We start from the raw sequence: 20,703 nt of genomic DNA on the forward strand, positions 1-20,703 counted from the left end.
ATTCCATTCACAATACCTTCATTACTGGGATGATGCTTATTACCTAACAGGGTCAAAAATCCAGGTCAATGGCCCCTCATAATTGTACTAATCATTGGTAAAGCAGAACCATGGTGTTTCTCCTATAGTTCATAGTGTCCACAAAAATGTTCTCTCAATTTTTCCTGACTTTCCCTGACCTACTAAGAAAAATTTCTCTGACTCACAAAAACTGAGTGGAAAGTTAATTTGCCAAATATGTTTTACAAGGAACAAAGAAAGAAATTGCAGCATCCACCATTCCCATAGCTGGCCTAATTCCCTCTCCACATCCTTTTCTTCAATTATTTATGGAAAAACAATTACACTGATGCCACTTTATATATAAACAAATTGTTTAAAGGTAACATGTAGGACTAACATACTCATATCTTATCATTTCTAAGGAACAAAGTACACAACTAATTAATAGAATAATTCAAATATGAAAATAAAATTATTTTACCACAGCAATCTAATACTATTTTATGTGGATTTAAAGCACTCTTGAGATCAAAAACAATTAACCTGTGTTTCTAATGTAGGTGAATATAATGAATTCCAATTAATCTAGGTCTATATTCAAAACAATTTTCAAATTTGAAGACAGATCAGTCTGGAAAGATAGGAATGAAAAAGAAAAATTTACACTTATTGAAAATATTACTGTTTTCATTTTATGTTTTCTAGAACTATTTCCTTCCCTCCAATTTTAGCATCCTGCTTTTCTCTTTCAATTTTTTCAGTTTATCCTCCAAATCTTTCAATTATAATTAAAGTTTCTTCTTCTCCATTTTCTTCTTTTCCTCTTCTGATTGCTTTTCTTTCTTTCTTTTCCAGATATGACTGATACCTTCTTCTTGAAGCTAGGATCGAGGTCAGGATATTTTTATTCTAGCAAATCCATCAATGGGGAAGATTTCCCTGAGTTTCCAGACTTTTTTGTCTATGAGCCTAACTTTCCAGAATGTGGACACTATGGGTAACGTAGACTTGTGGTGTTTTTTTGCATAGACCCCCGGTGCTCCTCACATAGTGGGACTAATCACGAGCGCCGGTATTCGAGCGGAGTTCCTCACTTAGTGGAACTAATCACGAGCCATGGATACTCATGGTGTTTCTCACATAATGGTACTAATCATAGGCAATGTAGACTCATGGTGTATCACACATTAAGCAATGCTTACAGATAATACACACCCATGGTGCTCCTCACATAGTGGTTACTAATCACAGACGCCAGCCAAACCCGTGGTTTTTCTCGCATAGTGGTACCAATTACAGGCAATGTAGACCCATGGTGTTTCTCATAATGTGGTAGGCTACTACTCATAGGTAAAGCAGACCCATTCTGAACACAGTGGAACCAATCAGTGGAATACACATGATGATCATTATCACAAACAATGCCCAAACTCATAGTGTTTTTCACATAACGGAACTGCTCATATAACGCAGACACATGGTTTTCCTCGCAAGGTGGTTATTTATTTATCGTATGATGAAAGGAGGAATATCAGCTATTTACATCTGTGTCCCAGGCTAGCAACGGGGCTTGTAAGAAAACCTCCCGTTTCCAACCTAATCCCGCTGTGGTGGATGCTATGCAGTTTCTCAAGGACTTTTTGCCTTGCTGATCCATACACTGCACTGCCGTAGTTTAACCTGGATAAAATATGTGCCCTATAAAATCGTAGGAGCCCCCCAAGTAGTGCTGCTAAGAAACTTAAAACTATTCAACTTCTTAGTGCATTTCACTTTTAATTGCCGCACATGTGGCTCCCACGATAATCTGCTATTGAAAAGGAGCCCAAGAAATCGGTGTCAACTACAGGAAGAGCAACATTCCCTAAGAAATGCAAAAATACATCATGCCAATTAATATTTTTAAAAACACATTAAAATATACAAACACAAACTAGAACAGAGTAAATTTAATAAAACATAGTAAACAATAATATAAAGACTAACACGAAACACTACGTTTATATACGATAAAACAAAACAAAAAAATAAAAAAATAAAAAAAAATGTGTCAGCTGAGAGTGAATATCACTTGCTGGAACCTTGTAAGGCAATGGGAGCAGTGTAACAGCCTCCTTGGAAACCTTACCAGCAAACTCCTTTCCCTCTACACCCATGTGGCTTGGGAGCACCATAAACATGATTCTAGTGCCGGCATCCAAACACCCGGCCAGCAGGTCCTGGATCCGCTGGACCAGAGGGTGCCGAGGGAAACCTGTGACAATAGACTATCAGGAGCGCAAGGAGTTGGTACACAAAAGAAAGTCCTAGTGGTCATCGGACAGCGTGTACCGCAGAGCTTCACAGATACCACAGAGCTCTGCTGTGCACACACTACAGACTTCTGGTAAAGGAAAAGAAATCTGTTATTGTCGATAACGAACGCACAGCCTACTTTCATTTCTGCCCTCAAACCATGTGTGTAAACGACGACAGAATCTGGATACCGACCAACAACGGACGGAAAGAGCCTCCGACAAATCCAGGGGTCCGTGGTTTCCTTTGGGCCAGTGTGAAGATCCAGGATTATTTCAGGTCATCGTATTATCCACGGAGGTACCCTACTTGGCTGTCTGACAAGACAGGAAACCAAAGGTACATCAAACAATCTACAACTGCTATCCAAGCGTATCACAACTGGCAACGTTCCTCGAGGATATAAGCAGCGTACAGCTGACAGCTTCCACTGTGGAATATGCAAGGATAGCTTGGGCGAAGTGGCATCTGTCACAAATTTGCAGCATAGGAGAGAAGCATTTGCTGGTGCCTCAGGTGAAAAGGTTTGCATGGTGGTACTAATCACAGATAATGTAGACCCATGGTATGTCACACACAGTGGCACCACTCACAGGTAACACAAACCCATGGTGTTTTGCACATAAGGGGACTACTCACAAGCAACACCAAATTCAGCAAGCAGGCTAGCAACGGGGCTTGTAAGAAAACCTCCCATTTCCAACCTAATCCTGCTGTAGTGGATGCTATGCAGTTTCTCAAGGACTTTTTGCCTTGCTGATCCATACACTGCACTGCCGTAGTCTAACCTGGATAAAATATGTGCCCTATAAAATCGTAGGAGCCCCCCAAGTAGTGCTGCTAAGAAACTTAAAACTATTCAACTTCTTAGTGCATTTCACTTTTAATTGCCGAACATGTGGCTCCCACGATAATCTGCTATTGAAAAGAAGCCCAAGAATTGCTTTGATCATTCATGCTCTTATCTTTCTATATATTACTGTTGATTTATCACTTGTTTGTTCAATTCTGCCAATCTTATATTACGGGTACTACCGGGAAACGAAGCTGGGCCCCGAGGACAACAGCTAATAACACTAACCGTACGCTATGGAGGCAGAAATTTAATGAGTGATTAACATTCTATATTAAAATGTCACTTGTACCGACCAGCATTATTAAATACATGATGATGATGATGATGATGATGATGATGATGATGATGCTTGTTGTTTAAAGGGGCCTACCATCTAAGGTCAAAGGCCCATAATGGCACAAGATGGACGACATGATATAATTAAAAATTAAAATGTATCCAATGACTAGAATTTAAAACAGGTGATGATGAACAATAATTGTGAGTTTAAAATAATCAGTGGATCTAATTCGCAGTGCCTTATTTTTGGTAAAATGGTAGATTATGGTAGAATAACACACGGCCTTAGAATGCTCAGGATGGGAATAGAGAGTGTGCTTTCGGCAAAAGTGCACAACAGAGGTCTTTGAGGTTGAAAGTCAAAAGCCATGTTCTAAAGTCCACTGTTCCACTTTCCTAATACCTTGCTGTAATTGTCGCTCTGTGATTGCCATATTGTGTGAGCTATAATAAAGAGCAAAATCGTCCACATATAGCGACGGTATTACTCCTGAACCAGCAACAGCGACAATACCGTTTATGGCAACTGCAAACAGAGCGACACTAAGAACAGAACCCTGTGAGACTCCATTTTCCTGAACGTGGTATTGCGAATATGCCCTCCCTACTCGGACACGGAATAGACGGAGGGACAAAAAATTTGCAATAAATACCGGCAAGTTACCTTGGAATCTCCACTGATGCAGGGCTGAAAGGGTACCATATCGCCATGCGATGTTTTCAGAGAAATGCATCCTGGATAGAACTCTCCAGGCGTATCAAGTGGTCAGTGGTCGAGCGAGAAGCTTGAAAACCACATTGGTACTCTGACAAAAGTCCTTTTTTTCCAGACATCACACAAGTCGCTGATTTACTATCCTCTCAAATAGCTTACAGAAACAATTAGTAAGACAAATAGGTCTGTAACTTCCTGCATACCTAGGATTTTTGTCAGGCTTGAGGACAGGAATTACTATGCCCTCTCGCCAATGAGACAGAAACTTGCCCTCTATTCAGATTCAGTTGAACACACGAAGGAGGTATAACAGACTATTCTCACTAAGGTGTTTCAACATCTGGTTATGGACACTGTCTGGTCCGGGAGACGTGTCCTTCGAAAGCGCCAGTGCTGCGGAGTTCCCACTCCGTAAAGGGAACGTTATAGTCCTCTGAAGTTCGAGTGGCAAAACCGAGGTGATGACGTTCCGCCTACCGCTTCAGAGCGAGGAAATCACAATGGTAATTCCAGAAGCCAGACACATCTGCAAAATGACTGGCAAGATGATTAGCAATCGAGAGAGTTCAGTGATGATACTGCCTGCAATAGAAATTCCGGTACTGAAGAGGATCCTTGTATACCCGAAATATGTCTAAGTTTAGTCCACACTTGAGTTCACGGAATATGTAACGTCATAGACGACACATCTCTCCCACGAAGCTTTGTTACTCTGTCGAATAAGAACTTGCACCTTAGCACAAAGTATCTTAAATGTTACCTACTTGGCCACAGCAGGCTGCCTACGATAGCCCTTATGAGCGTGAACGATCTTTTATAGCTGCTCCAATTTTTTCATTCCACCAAGGAATAAGGAAGGAGTCCCTGAAAACGATGGAATGAACTCCTCAGCAACAGCAAGAATAACTTGTGTTATGTAAGATACACCGCCTTCTACGCTCCGCTTTGTCACGTCCTTAAAGGCAGCTAGTATTAAATATACAGATGGTCCTGTAATACAGTAGAGGTACAACTTTTGTTTACACAAGGACTGTTTTTCTTTTTAAACCTTAGATGGGCTATTAAAAAAAAAGACACACTGACATAACAAAATGATTTTATCACGAAAAGTTTAGTAGTTAACACTTATTTTTCCACATAATTATCAAAATGATTTAGGCATTTGTTGTATCGTGACACTAGCTTTCCGATGCCCTCTGCAAAGTAGTTGCCACCACTGAGGTAATGTGCGTCTTGGCAGCCTCCTGAAGTTTTTTTTTTGCACCGACACAGATAGGTCTTATGGCGACGATGGGACAGGGCAGGGCTAGGAGTGGGAAGGAAGCGGCCGTGGCCTTAAGTAGGGTACAGCCTGGTGTGAAAATGGGAAACCACGGAAAGAAGTTCTTTGTTTGTACGCCACAAATCAAGGTTTACGATCAGTGAATTTTTTACAGCAATCCCAGACATTTCAAGGTCTTTTCTGTACACAACTGAGACTCAAAACTTAGGATACTGGAAACTTTGTTCACGTTAGGTCCTAACAATTTTGACTGACAATCACAAAACTCAGCGAATGGCATCAGCCGTAATGTTTCTCACACATTACTAGGTGACAGGGAAGAGTTTTTAAAGCCTATCATTACTGGCAATGAAACTTGGGTCCTGTATGATACTCCAAACCAAAGAACAGTCTAAGCAGTGGATACATCCTTCTTCAAACAAGCCAAGAAAGCTTAAACTCACACTGAGCAACAAGAAAACAATGGCTACCAATTCTTAGGACTATAAAGGTGTCTTGTTGGTGGACTTTATGGAACATGAGGCTGTGCAGAGGAACATTACCTCACTGGCAGTAGACTTCTTTGCAGAGGGTATCGGAAAGTTGGTGTAATAATATGACAAATGCCTAAATCATTCTGGCGATTATATGGAAAAATATGTATGAAACTACTAAAATTTCAGTGAAAAAATAATTTTGTTATGTCAGTGTGACTTTTTTATAGCCTATCAGAAGTTGAAAAAACAGCCCTGTTTGAATAAGAAAATAACCATCAGAAAAAATGTCAATGATAATTATGAATATTTAGAGGGACTAACAGTAGCTGTACACATGCTATAGTCTCCTTCAATCGCTCTGAGGCAGGAATATGGAGGTGGTCAACACCAGTATCACATAGAATGAAAATTATGACAGGTCAGACTGTACATGTGTATTGTTTATGGAGAATGGCTGAGTAATCCAGCAATGGCATTCAAAATCTGAACATCCCAGCAAGTCTTACAAACCAGCATCATATTTTAAATGTCTTTAAAAAGAACAGCTCAAAACAACAGGCAGTACTGGAAAAAGGTTTTGAGGCTTCAATTCCACGATGGTAAAGATGAATTCACATACCAAAGAAAACTTAAATGGACCAGCTTGCCAGGGTATTGCATGTAATAAACTTCATGGTTGGTCCATATTGAAAATTGTAAATAAATATGAAACAAGTAAGTTTATTGAAGTGGTCAACCTATTCAATACAATACATTTGTGTGAATGTTTATAACTTAAGCATGACACTTAAATTGGGACATGTTTCACCCTTGTTGTGGGCATCGTCAGCCTATCTCTCAGCCTCAAAATCAATTGACATCGGGATCCCGATACATTCATATTAAAACCAACATATAACTAAAATAGAAGTATGGGTTAAAAATACAATGTGACGGTCCTTTACTGACAGGTAAACAAGATTTAGGGAGTTCTTGAAAGAGTCTTTGAAATGTTTGTAAGATATCTGGTGTTGGCACTTATTAAAATGATGATGTGATTAGGCACTCTCAGTCTTATGAAACAATGTTTAACATTTGAAGAGGCCATTAACACTCAATACAAAATAAAACACTATGTTAAGACATTTTGTACAATACTTCACACTTGACATAAAATAAACACCATGTTAAGACACTATGTACAGTCACAGGGTAAAGATTTCAGATGTCTGGTTGCTAATTACAATGTCTGATGTCTGATAACATCTTTTAATCATCCTCGAGGGATGTTATATAACCTCTTGATGTTTCTATAATCGTGGTTGTATTTTAGGTTGGAGTTTTCTTACAAAAGGCACATCAACAGATTGTGGAATTGAAACAGCTGTGGGTTATGTTGTAGTCAAGCCCTTGGTTTATGCTATTTAAAAAAAAATGGTCATTGTTGACTGGCAAACTGGTACTTATTAAAATAATTATCATGTGGTTAGGCACTCTCAGCCTTATGAAACAATGTTTAACGTTTAAAGAGGCCATTAACACTCAATACAAAATAAAACACTATGTTAAGACATTTTGTACAATACTTCACACTTGACATAAAATAAACACCATGTTAAGACACTATGTACAGTCACAGGGTAAAGATTTCACATGTCTGGTTGCTAATTACAATGTTTGATGTCTGATAACATCTTTTAATCATCCTCGAGGGATGTTTATGTTTATTTTATAACAAGTGTGAAGTATTGAACATAATGTTTTAATATAGTGTTTTATTCTGTATTAAGTGTTAATGGCCTCTTTAAACGTTAAACAATGTTCCATAAGCCTAACCACATGATCATCATTTTAATAAGTGCCAACACCAGATATCTTACAAACATTTTAAAGACTCTTTCAAGAACTCCCTAAATCTTGTTTACCTGTCAGTAAAGGACCATCACTTTGTATTTTTAACCCATACTACTATTTTAGTCATATGTTGGTTTTAATATGAATGTATCGGACCCGATGTCAATTGATTTTGAGGCTGAGAGATAGGCTGACGATGCCTAAACAAGGGCGGAACATGTCCTAATTTAAGTCTCATGCTTAAATTATAAACATTAACACGAATGTATTGTATTGAATAGGTTGACCACTTCAATAAACTTACTTGTTTCATATTTATTGCCAGAGTATTGCACAAACCAAGCTCAGAAAAGAAGCTAAAGAGCAAATTTCTGAAGTGCCTTTGTTGAAAAATGCAATAAATTGACACAATGCTGAATGTAAAAGAAACTACAAAACAAATTTCTTAAGTGGTTTATTTTAATAACATGACAGCTTGATGTATAGCAGTAATGTCTGAGGACATCAATCACAATGTTACTGAAAGAATTAACGCAAGCAAGTAATTTGCTCTCCAGGAAGATGAGAGTAGCTACAGAAACACAGAACTGTTACTTGGATTCATTCATTTTGTACATGAAGAAGTACATATTAGTCAGCAATGTTTTAGAACTGATGACCACAATGACCGATAGTGACATATTTGGAGTAGTGATTTATTACTAAGTAGATTCACATTTATCGTAAACCAATTGATGTGCCCTTTGCTAGGAAGAGCATCACTTCGTCGCTTATGGAGGAGAAATGTAAAGAATTTGTTTCCAGAGCAAGGATTAAAATGCAAAGGTGAGTAAAAGAGTTGGAGTAGAGTTTTGAAAGTGCTCAATGCACTATTAAATTGGCAACTTTTAGTAAATCTTGTCCTTTGAAGGAAATACCATATTTTTCGGCGTAATTAACACACTTTTTGTCGAAAAATTAGGCGAAAACTTCGAATGCATAAATTATTCAAGGAATTCAGATATTTCAAAATTATTTACAGTTCATTTACATTTAAAAGATACATCACATATAATATAAACACAACTGGTTCAACCCATTTTTACTTCTGGTAGCGTGTACGATAACACTCTATGTTCCTTTCTTATCGATTGTTCAACTTTGTGGCATATGGAAACTGTAGACATGAGATAGGCTTTTGGGCTTATGCCGTGTCAACAAAATAAGGTGAAATTCTGTAGGTTTTGCAGAGAACTTTGCTCTTGCGTCTTCAGAAGAAAATCTTGACTGTCTACGAGAAAGGCCCCTCAAACAATGAATCACAAAGTGATGCAAATGGTTGAAATCATTCGTCATTTTCTGGCATAATGTTGTTCTTCATCGAAGAGAAAGTCCATTTCTCTTCATAAAATTAATGAAGCCTGGGCTAACCTTCAAATCTGAGACACTGATTCCATGTGCAGCGGCTATTTCTCATTCTTTAAAATACAGCATTTTGTGAGAAACAGCTTATCCAACATTGCACAACGAAATCATATATTTAAGCAGATCCTCCTCTACTTGCGGAAACTTGTCGCTTTTTGGTCCGCAAAATGCTTAACGAGACTTGTTGGTCGCTTGAAGTGCACTTCTCTGTTACCGCAGTAGCGAACGTTGCATTTGGACATTGAATACTTGTGGCCTGCTACCCTATTCCCGTATGTTTTGGCGTAACTGATCACCACGAGTTTGTATGATGCAGTATTACTTGAATACTTGCTCACTGTGGACTAACAAACAATTTTGAGATCACAGAATGTCCCGTACCCAAAACACTCGTAAAATATGTTTGTTTCAGACTGGAATAGAGCGTCACTAGTCACTTATGGGCTGATTCTCTCACTGAACAAGTGCAGTGGGATTTCCTGCCAGCTAATAACAGCACGTGCCCTGTATTTGGAATGTCCGCTTTTGCAATAGGAAAACTGCTACTTGAGTAGTTGACATCTTTATTTCAAAACGCATCCGGAGCTATGTGATGGATGTTCAAAGTTGTGGGAGCATCAAATACATGAACATTTCTTTTTCTCCACTTTGCACCCAAAAATATTGGGATGCATAAATTATGCAAGGGCATTAATTATGCGAGAAAATATGGTAATTTTTTAGAAACTTGGCCACAAAATGGCTTCTGTTCATAATGTTCTAAAGTGAGGTCTTGAAGAGTAGTGTGCCATTTCATTGTCCTGATTACCAAAATACGAAATTTAAAAGTCATCATTTGCCGTGAATAACATTAAAAAGTTCGTATGTTAAACAGCAGAAAAATACAAGTCAAATGATACAAGCAATTGGAATCATAGTGGCCGTAAACGAGATAAAACGTACCATCGGAAATTGTTAGAGTCAACAGAAAGAACAAGAGAGAACAGATTTTGAAAAAGGCAGGTGTGAAGATCGGTAGAGTAATCCTGTAGAAAAAATAACATATTTTAAAGTTAAAATATCAAATATGTCGGTAAAAACCGAAGTCATTGCGAGAATATATTTCCGTGCATGCAATATTTAAGAAATTTTAGATGAAATATGAAGCACGCAAGCATTTGAGACAGACGATCATAAGCCACGACAGACATATTGGTAATCTGTACATAGCATACGAGTTGACATTACATTTGGGTGTATAAAACAAAATAATAGTACAAGAAGGCTTTGCAACTAACAGGAAGATGATGTTAATATTATCTTTGAATGTATTTTTCATGCATGCGCAAGAGATCGACATGATGGTTCACTAAATCAAGCATGGGATTGGCGACTGATGGACTCCAGCCGACATCACCCGCAGGTATAAGCACACTTCCTGAGAATGTCAGATGACTGAGCCGTTAACCAAAGGAGAACCTGTACAAAGGAGGATGTAGCAGAACAAACAGCAATCCCAGCAGCAGGCAGACACAGAATAAGATAAGTTTCACAATTTATTTTAAAATCATTTTATGTTTTTCCTTGTAGAAGGTAGTTGTTGACTGATTATTTTCGGAAGGAATAGGTCGTTATACCTTCGTGATATGTTTAATAACATGTAGTTTCTACGCGAGTGATTCAATGGTGATGTATTAAGGAAGGTCACAGATAGTTTTCAGATAATTTAAGTACATCCTAAGGTAGGAAAGTGAACATATGTCAGAGAAGTGTTATATTAGCAATAATTTTCAATAAACCATGCCAAAAACAGGAAGTTTTGATGAGAATTTAGCGTGATATATGTTAATAAAAAGTCTTAGGTTACTAAGTTCGTAAATATTGACCACTTATTGCCAATTATAAGCCAGTACAGGTTAAATATGAATATATGTGAATAAGTAAGATGCGTATTGTTAGACATATGATTTAGTTGCTGATCCATGAAGTGATATTTTAATTATGGATTACGTAGAATCAAATAAGTAATACTGGCATATGGTGCAGTATAAATATATGAAGAAAATATGAGAAAGGGAATATGAATTGATGGAATAATGTTGTATAAAAGAAAGTAGTTGATGAATTATGATGTGAAGACATATGATGAAGAGTTTTCATATGTGATTAAATAATTAGTAGTTAAGTAAAGCAAATGTGGATCAATGTTAGATTGAGTGATAGTAATGACGTTTAAATATTGAAAAATCCATATCACGTAGTAAATGGCAACTTGGTAATTAACTGGTGAGCTAAAAACAGATACTGGTTACCAAAATTAATTCCAATAACCTATAATCAATTCTCATATGGCAATTTTGAAGAGAATTACATATTATGTACATGGTTTAAAATGATTTAAGCTAAAATAACAGGATGTTAATAGGATATACAATCTTAGTGTCTTTATGGCAGTCTATCACTAGTGTGGAGTTAGAAATTTCATCCATGGTAGTCCTTATAAACTTGTAATAAAATGATTGAATTTTATGAGATAAGACATAATTGCAACCTGACAATGAAACTATTGAATCTATTTAGGGTAATTTCATCTATTTCCAGAGAAGATATTTTGAATATAATAGTTTATGATTAGGTTTTTTATTAATATATTATGGTAGGTAGCCATTGGAAGCTACATATTTGAAACTGATCTTATTCTGTGTATGCTTGATTGTGTACATTTAACTGCATACATTTGATATGAAAAAAAATTAAAGTAATCGTTCTTAATACTGGAATCAAAAATATTTTATATCCTATAATGTGGAATTTTAAACATTTCAAACATTCTATTCAAATAATTTACTTTTGACATAACAAGCTTTTGAATTTTTAATACAGTACTTTAACACGTTGAGTGCCGAGCCGATTGTAGCACACTATTCCACTGGTGCCAGGCATGTTTTTGAATTGCATTCCGCTGGTGCCAAAGCAATTGTACGCGTTGTAGACTGTTTATATAATCTTGGGATGTATTTATATGATGTACTAAGTAAATTTTATCTCACCATACCATGGTCATGCGTGACGCCATATGGTGTCACATCAATTTTTAGGAAAGATGAAATATAGCGTGACGCCATATGGTGTCACAGAATTTTTTGACATGGAATGTTCAATACGAATTTCCAATACGGGATATTTATTTCCTAATTCAAATTAACGCAATATTTATGAAAACCTAGTAAAATGCAAAACAAGTACTTATATTGCATTACATATTGTTGTGAACAGTTTTCTGATAACTCTAAACAATGAAAATATGCGTCTCGGCATGCCCGAGTTCTTGTTACTCGTTGTAATTTTTCAAACCTTATTGGCATCGTTGTTCAAACATCGTCCTTTGTACACTTGTTTCATGTGCTGTATTCATATTTACGTTTTGCACATCTGATCGGGAAGTTAAGGGAAACGCGCTAACTGTACGCTACCTGGCTGCTGGCGCAGCTCGACGCAGCCCGGTTGGTTCACGTCCGATGTTTCGCTCCTCCCTACCTCTCCGCCACACCCCGATACTCCCGTGGTACTTCTAATTTTATGACTATTTATTTGCTCAATTTTGGCGTTTAAACTTGTGCTGGGTACATGCAGTTTTCACCTTGGCATTCTACTGCCTCCCACGAATATTCCTACCAAATTTCAACCGAATCCGAGTGTAACACATGTATGTGTTCCCTCGTAAGATTATTACCAATATCTTCAATTTTTTATATTTTTGCACAACTATATAAACTGAGTGATAATACGTACGTAAACGAGGAATAAACAAAGCCTGGCGCGCTTTCACCTGTGACAAAGACCACTGGCCAGTCAGTGGCTTCGGAAGAATACTGTGGCGCCACATGGTGGCATACAGTAAAAATACATAGCTGGAATAGACCCTGAAGTTCGCCCTTCACGTAGTACCAATTTTACGCGCATAGATGTCACAGCTGATTATCTACGGCGCATCGTCTGAAACTCAACTGTGCCGCCATATGGCGTCACGCCAACTCTGATTTCAAGAACGGTGTGCCGCCATATGGCGTCACGCCATCTCAAATTTGTAGACCACCGTGACGCCATATGGCGGCACGTGGCACCCAACGTGTTAATAAGAAGCCTAATCCTCAAAGACGTGAGAAACAATATGGGTCAAGATAGGATAATTTTATTTAAATAATTCCAATCTATGAAGACTTATGCCTATTGCTCACGGTAAAATGTTTCGTAAAATTTGTTGTACAATTAATTTTATAAAAATTTGGTGAAAACAAGTTGTGTTGCTCACGGTAAAATTATTTTATAAAATCCGTGGAAGCATCAGGATGGCCATCTATGAACTCACTTCTGAACTTAGATGTGTATATGCTGCCATCTATTGATAAACTTTTAAACCAAGAATTAACTGTTCAACTTACAGTGTGTTTGAGAGTATAGCTCCAACAAACAAAGCAAAACTTGATGCTTTAGCTGCAATTATATGTTGTACAGTGGTAAAAAGGAAGAAAAGAAATGCCAGGAAATGCTGGACTCTGGATTGGATCAAGAAAAGAGAAGAAGGTAGAGGATTGCTGTCCTTGGTCGAAAATTAGTTGAGGTTAGAAGACCAGCATTCCTATAGGAATTCGGCAATTGTGTTTTCTGCCTCTTTTCTTGCATTTCTGTTGTGGTAAAGTGGCGTTTTAACTTCGTACGAACAAGGATATTTCTGGTATTCCTCCAGTAAAACACTAACAGCTTCCTTAGTCCACCCGGATCCTGCCATTTTAGAAAGAAGTGTTTGTTTACAGTCGAGCTTCACAATCTTCTCACGACGTAGCGCCAGCATCATCGTGATGTCAGCTTCGCCGATTGGTTCGTTTCGTAAAATTAATTTTATGGAATAGAACATGTCCTATTTTATGAAAAGCTTTATCAAAGGTTTTATAAAACTTGAATTTGACTGTGAGCAACAGAAATTTTAGAAAATTAAATTATTGTACAATAAATTTGACAGAAAATTTTACCGTGAGCAACAGGCGTTATATGAGAGGAATTATATATTTAATTTTAAAATCAGAAGCTTAGAGAGAAGCTGAGATTAAGATTTTTTTTTTCGTTGAACGCTGTGACAGTTAAGATGGAGAGGATGATATTCAACCAATGCTTTTAAAGGAATATTAATGTAAATTGATAAATATTCGAGCTTCAGATAGATTTAATCTACCCATCATATTCTATATTTTTGAATATTTATTTATTTTATGAAATACTTCCTCTCACAAGAGGCTGCCTTGCGACAAAGTATACTTTTACATTTATATTTAGAAGAGAAATAGATATTCTGTACTTGAGAAATGTTGAAGGTAACATTCATTATTATTATTTATAGATTATAATATTATTTTTTTTTTTTTGCTAGGGGCTTTACGTCGCACCGACACAGATAGGTCTTATGGCGACGATGGGATAGGAAAGGCTTAGGAGTTGGAAGGAAGCGGCCGTGGCCTTAATTAAGGTACAGCCCCAGCATTTGCCTGGTGTGAAAATGGGAAACCACAGAAAACCATTTTCAGGGCTGCCGATAGTGGGATTCGAACCTACTATCTCCCGGATGCAAGCTCACAGCCGCGTGCCTCTACGCGTACGGCCAACTCGCCCGGTATTATAATATTAGTACATAAATTCATATTATGGCATAGCTAGTAAACATTTGCTGATTCTGCGGTTGATATAAATCTGAAACGTCCGTAAAACTTGTCTAGCGTAAATGGAAGCATTGCACTGAATAACTCTCATTCGAATTCACATTTAATTTTTTTTTTTTTTTTTTTTTTTTTTTTTTTTTTTTTTTTTTTTTTTTGCTGTAATCCGTGGGACATTAGCTGTGGATTTTTCTTGAACGTTGCAAGATTTGAACTCGGAATGGTGCAGTAGGAAGAGTTAAGTGTCACCTTTCATATACTGCATTACTGAACGATGATGATGATGATTATTATTATTATTATTTAAAGGGCCTAACAGCTAGATCATCGGCCCCTAATAATATGATGTGCAACAAAATGAAATAATTAAAACTTCAAAATGTATCCACTGACTACAATCTAAAACGAATGGTGATGAAAAAATGACCATGAACCCGAAGCAATCAGTGGATCCGACTCTCAATGCCTTATTTTCTGGGACGATGCTTGTTGTCCAAAGGGGTCCAAATCTTTATTTCCACAATTCTTTAAATGTTAAGTTTGAATTCGGTAATATGGTTTATTATTTGTTGTACATTCTTATACTCTTACTATTAACAACAAGTAATTGGAAGGTAATGCATAGAAAATCTTTTCACTATGCAGCTATGCACTATGCAGAAACTTGTGCATTCTCACTGAGCATTACCTCTGTTTCCTACTTCCCCTTCCTCCCTTCCCTCCTCTGATGCACAGCAACAGGCAGCAGCTGGCTCTCTGGCATAGCAAATATACCATGTTCATCAATTTTAATCACGCGCCCAGAAGTAACAAAGTAACTTCATTTTCTCAAAAAGAAAAATTTTCTCTACCAATCCGATTGCACCATTGCTCTTAATATAACATAAAGAGCATCCCTTCTTTTTTTGTCTGTATAGTTCTGATACACCCTGTACTGTATATATCATCAAGCAGTCTGCTCTTGGCTGAACGTCTCCATCCGACAGACAAATCACAATCAACAGTGTCATGTGCCCCCACTCTATATGAATTGAATGCAGGCTTTTGGCACACAATCTAGTGATTAGAAATTGTATACCACCACCTCTCATACCCTAGTGACCAACATTCTGATGGTGAAAATTTTGCAAGTTAGGCAATAAATTATGTAAAACTATGCAATATAAAACTCCAATACCAAGGCTCTATTAATGCAAATGATCACAGTTTTCTCCTTCAATGAATCTACACATGAACGGAAAAATATGCTTTTTCATAGGTTAGGACCTTATTACACCTAATCTTATTCTAGAGTTACAGACTATATCTTATTGTTAATACAGATGATATTAACTCACTTGAAAATTTGGTCTTCCCATCCACGGTACCCAAGCATTGCCACAATTGTTCTGTGAACAAATACCAATAATACATTTCACATAAGTGATCTTCTGAAAACAGATTATAAGACTACAAGAGTAAAAGATGATTATACCCTGTAGTGTTGGTTGGGAAAGGAAGATCTGTCGTAGTTCAACATCCTTTGCTTGTGTTTCGTCATTTTTCCAGTTGCAGTATAAGTCGATTTCTGAGGAAGAGAAACGTTATTTTAATCATACAATCATTACAATAATACATAAAAATGTAATGTATATTATCTAGTTCTGACTTCAGTTGCACAAATTCCAGTTTTGAAAAGGGATGTGGATTACCGTTATGTTTCATGGATTGTGATTAATATTTTTAATATCTTTGCAGCAACTGATTAGAACAATAACCATGTGTACCAGCAAGACATTCTGGAAACTTCCAGATTATGAAAGGGTGAAATTCACCAATACTGCTTATTTCCTTCAAAAGTTAATTCTACTCTCAACACAGACCTGCATCCTTTGCAATTTGCCATGGAGGCAACTGTGCCATACTCATCAGAACCGACACACCCCTGCTTTTAGTCATACAAAAGTTTCTTCTAGACTCCCGAGCAAATGGCCTCATAGCCTTTTCTTAGGCTACGTCCGCACCAGAGGTGGCTTGCTTAGAGCCTACATGGAGGATAGTCACTTGGATGATTCATCTAAGCAAACAAACTCCCGAGAATGAATGGAAGTGGCCACACCGAGTGCTTGGCTTGGCTCCCTGGGTAGTCGCCAAGCATTTATCCTAGCGAACTAACTGGGCTGTTTTCCCACGCTTCTATCCAGGTAGAAACGTGAACTTGTTTTTGTACTTAATGTACATTTTGCGTAACTTTTGACTTGAAAATGGATGAATTATTTGTGTCAGCACTGTTTAAAAGAGAAGCCTTATAGAACTCATTACATGAGCTACACAAAAATGCCACTGTCCTTAAAAAGCTTTGGGAAGAGTAGCACTGGAAACTGGAAAATATGGTAAGTACAAAACAGTAATGTATTTATTTATTATTTATTTATTCATTTTGGTTACCTAAAAGCATTTACAAGTTGTGATACTGATGAATGTTTCTATCAAAAGTTGTTTGAAATTAAATGCAGCTGTTATAGCGTTGGATTATGTTTCCAGGTAAAGGATAATCTCTCTGCAACATACAGCTCTATTTCTGTTTACTTCGTGTACCCAGCAAGAAGAAGATTTTTTTTTTTTTTTTTTTTGCTAGGGGCTTTACGTCGCACCGACACAGATAGGTCTTATGGCGACGATGGGATAGGAAAGGCCTAGGAGTTGGAAGGAAGCGGCCGTGGCCTTAATTAAGGTACAGCCCCAGCATTTGCCTGGTGTGAAAATGGGAAACCACGGAAAACCATTTTCAGGGCTGCCGATAGTGGGATTCGAACCTACTATCTCCCGGATGCAAGCTCACAGCTGCACGCCTCTACGCGCACGGCCAACTCGCCCGGTGGCAAGAAGAAGAACGCAGATAGAATACATCATACTAGAATTCTCAATAAGAAGTAATCTGACCAGGCTGAGTACCTCAGACGGTTGAGGCACTGGCCTTCTGGCCCCAACTTGGCAGATTTGATTCTGGCTCGGTCCGGTGGTATTTGAAGGTGCTCAAATACATCAGCTCCGTGTCGGTAGATTATCTGGCGCATAAAAGAACTCCTGTGGGACCGAATTCCGGCACCTCGGCCTCACCGAAAATCGTAAAAGTAGTTAGTGGAATGTAAAGCCAATAACATTATTAAGAATTCATTTTCTTCCTAGAGACACTTTTATGTCATCCTTATCTTGAGAGTAACTAACACAGTTCGGCAGTGGGGCCACCACATAGTTTTAAAAGCAGTGTGCTGTTGTTATAAAGCAAAGTTCCTTAGTTCCAACAGCATGGATTTTAATAACTTTGTAATCAACAAAGTTTGTATTTATTGTTTTATACCTTGTAATATCAATAAAATTGTTTTTCTAGTATGGTATGCAGATTTTTTTCTCAGTGTGGAAGAGGTGAAGGAATGCAAAATGTGTCAGATGTCAAAAGTAAAAGAAGGAAGTGCAACAAACCTTCTTTGGTCTACTGCTTGTAGGTTTCTGCTTGTCCACAAGAGCTGCAATATGTGCTGTTTTGTCATCATGGACTTTAAGTACTGTGCTTCCATCTCTGTTTTTTACTATCTGAATGCCAATCAGAGATGACAGATACTTCTCAAGATTCTCATAACCCAACTTAGTATATGGGATATTCTCTCCAACAAGTTCTTTGTAGTCATCTGGCAAAAGAGAAGAAATACATATTTTGTAATTGTTTCAAGATGATAATTTAACATGTACAAATATTCCATGCATATTTCTGTAAAATGTTTAATACATAGGGTTCAAACCCGAGATTTCTGTTTTTCACTGACAGGTAAGGCTCAACTCTCTAAAAGGGAAGATTCTGTGACAATCACATGGCAAGAATTCTACCAAAATTGGATTGCTCAGAATTAATGAACACACATCACATCCTTTATTATGATTTTAAGAAACATGAACCATTACAAGTAATTAAAAGTAAAGAGGTTCCATGTGAAATACTGTTTACTTATTAATGAGGTTGATAAAATAATATAGCTAAATCATAGCTTTTGTAATAATATTCCAATGAAAATCTCCTAGGTATTATACAACGGCTATACCGAAAGATTTTAGTAGAATGTGAGAAAAAATTTATCTGCAAAACTTTTTTTTTTTTGCAAGTTGCTTTACGTCGCACTTACACAGATAGGTCTTACAGCGACAATGGGTCAGGAAAGGGCTAGGAGTGGAAAGCAATCGGCCATAGCCTTAGTGAAAATGGGAAACCACGGAAAACCATCTTCAGGGCTGCCGACAGTGGGGTTCGAACCCACTATCTCCTGAACACTGGTTACTGGCCGCACTTAAGCGACTGCAGCTATCGAGCTTGGTTATTTGCAAAACCAACAATTACAACTTTTCAAAATACTCTCTATTTGCCCGCATACAGATTTCCATTCCCTGAAACCACTTAGAAAACTTCTTTCGGGATGTCACTTAGAGCACTCTCGTACGCTGCAATGGCCTCTTCATCTGACAAAAACCGCTACCCACAAATTTTGTCCTTGGTCTCGGGAAACAGAAAGAAGTCACATGGGGACAGGTTAGGTGAATAGAGGGGATGAAGTAATATCCACACTTCTTTTTCCAAAAAGTCCATTGTTTTGGCAGCCCTGTGCGCAGATGCATTGTCTTGATACAGCAGAAGGTGCCCACTTTGGATTTTGGGAACTGTGACGTTCATGTGGCAAGGACTTTGGGAAAACAATCAATCACGTACCATTCAGCATTGACTGTACGACGTGTGTCCAAGGTCAGAGGTGAGATGCCACCATCTTCTTTCCACAGCTACGACTTCAAACTTTTGTGGGTGGTTCCTCCCCTAGAAAGCACCACACAGAAGACTGTCTTTTTGTTTCAGGGTCATAATGGTAGACCCATGTTTCATCACCTGTGATGATATTGTAGGTGCCTTGGCCCTCTACTGATTCTAGCATGAAAAGTCATCAGTCCACGCTCGCCTCCTTTTGGCTTTCTGTCAGGGAATGTGGCACCATACGGGCACATCTATTGGTAAGGCCTAAATAATTGTGAATGATGGTTTGCGCTGCTGTTGACCCAATATTTAGGGTCCCTTCAATGTCTCAAAATGTAAGATGTGGATCTTCTTTGATCATTATCTTCACAGCATCAATGTTTTCCCGAGTCACAACTGTTGCTGAGCGACCGGGACGAGGTTCATCTTCAATTGATTGCCGACTCCTTGAAAACTTGCAAAACCAATTTCCAACTGTTGCCCTAGAAGGGGAAGCCTCAACAAAAAAAAACGCAGGAAAGAAGAATGGCATTCTTCGGCATTAAATTCTTTTTATAATCATAAAAAGTCATTGCCCAAAAATCGCGACGCGACAGATCCATCTTGTACTGTGTCTGACTCAGCACTGCCTGTGCTTTCTTCCCACACTGTGGAGGAACCACCGCTGGGAGGGGTTATGCACGCATGTTCCAAGGTCGAGAAACAGCGCTCTTTCAAATGAAAAGAATCCCATTGTCCTCAGAATTACGGTTTATGGGCTGCTAAAAATTTTCAGCATAGCCTTCATATAATAAATCTCGGTTGAGAAGTATCTGCTAACGTAAGTTACCACAGATATACCTCCTGCCATTAATCAAAACTGAAAAATCAAAATAATAGGTAGCTCTGTCTGCCTCTCACTTTACAGTTGGATGATGATGCCTGTTGTTAAGGGGCCTAACATCTAGGTCATTGGCCCCTAATGGTACAAAATGAGACAAAGTGTAATGACAATTAGAAGTCCAAAACTCATCCACTGACCAGAATTCAAAACGTTTGGATAATGAATGAATTTAAGATAATCAGCGTATCCAACTCGAAACAGGGAAAGTTAAAAGCGATT

The 20,703-nt window shown here is 37.9% G+C and overlaps 1 protein-coding gene across 1 annotated transcript in view; it reads right to left on the reverse strand.

The window, feature by feature from the left end:
• LOC136856965 (uncharacterized) overlaps window positions 1–20,703 on the reverse strand; it is a 197,083-nt gene that overhangs the window by 163,612 nt on the left and 12,768 nt on the right. The window contains exons 3-5 of the mRNA XM_068231088.1: window positions 18,293–18,498; window positions 16,305–16,397; window positions 16,168–16,218 (exon numbers count right to left, since the gene is read on the reverse strand). Coding sequence (XP_068087189.1) covers window positions 16,168–16,218; window positions 16,305–16,397; window positions 18,293–18,498 — 350 coding nt within the window. The remainder of the gene's footprint in view (window positions 1–16,167; window positions 16,219–16,304; window positions 16,398–18,292; window positions 18,499–20,703) is intronic.

The sequence above is a fragment of the Anabrus simplex genome, chromosome 1, assembly GCF_040414725.1.
Source record: "Anabrus simplex isolate iqAnaSimp1 chromosome 1, ASM4041472v1, whole genome shotgun sequence".
NCBI lineage: Eukaryota > Metazoa > Arthropoda > Insecta > Orthoptera > Tettigoniidae > Anabrus > Anabrus simplex.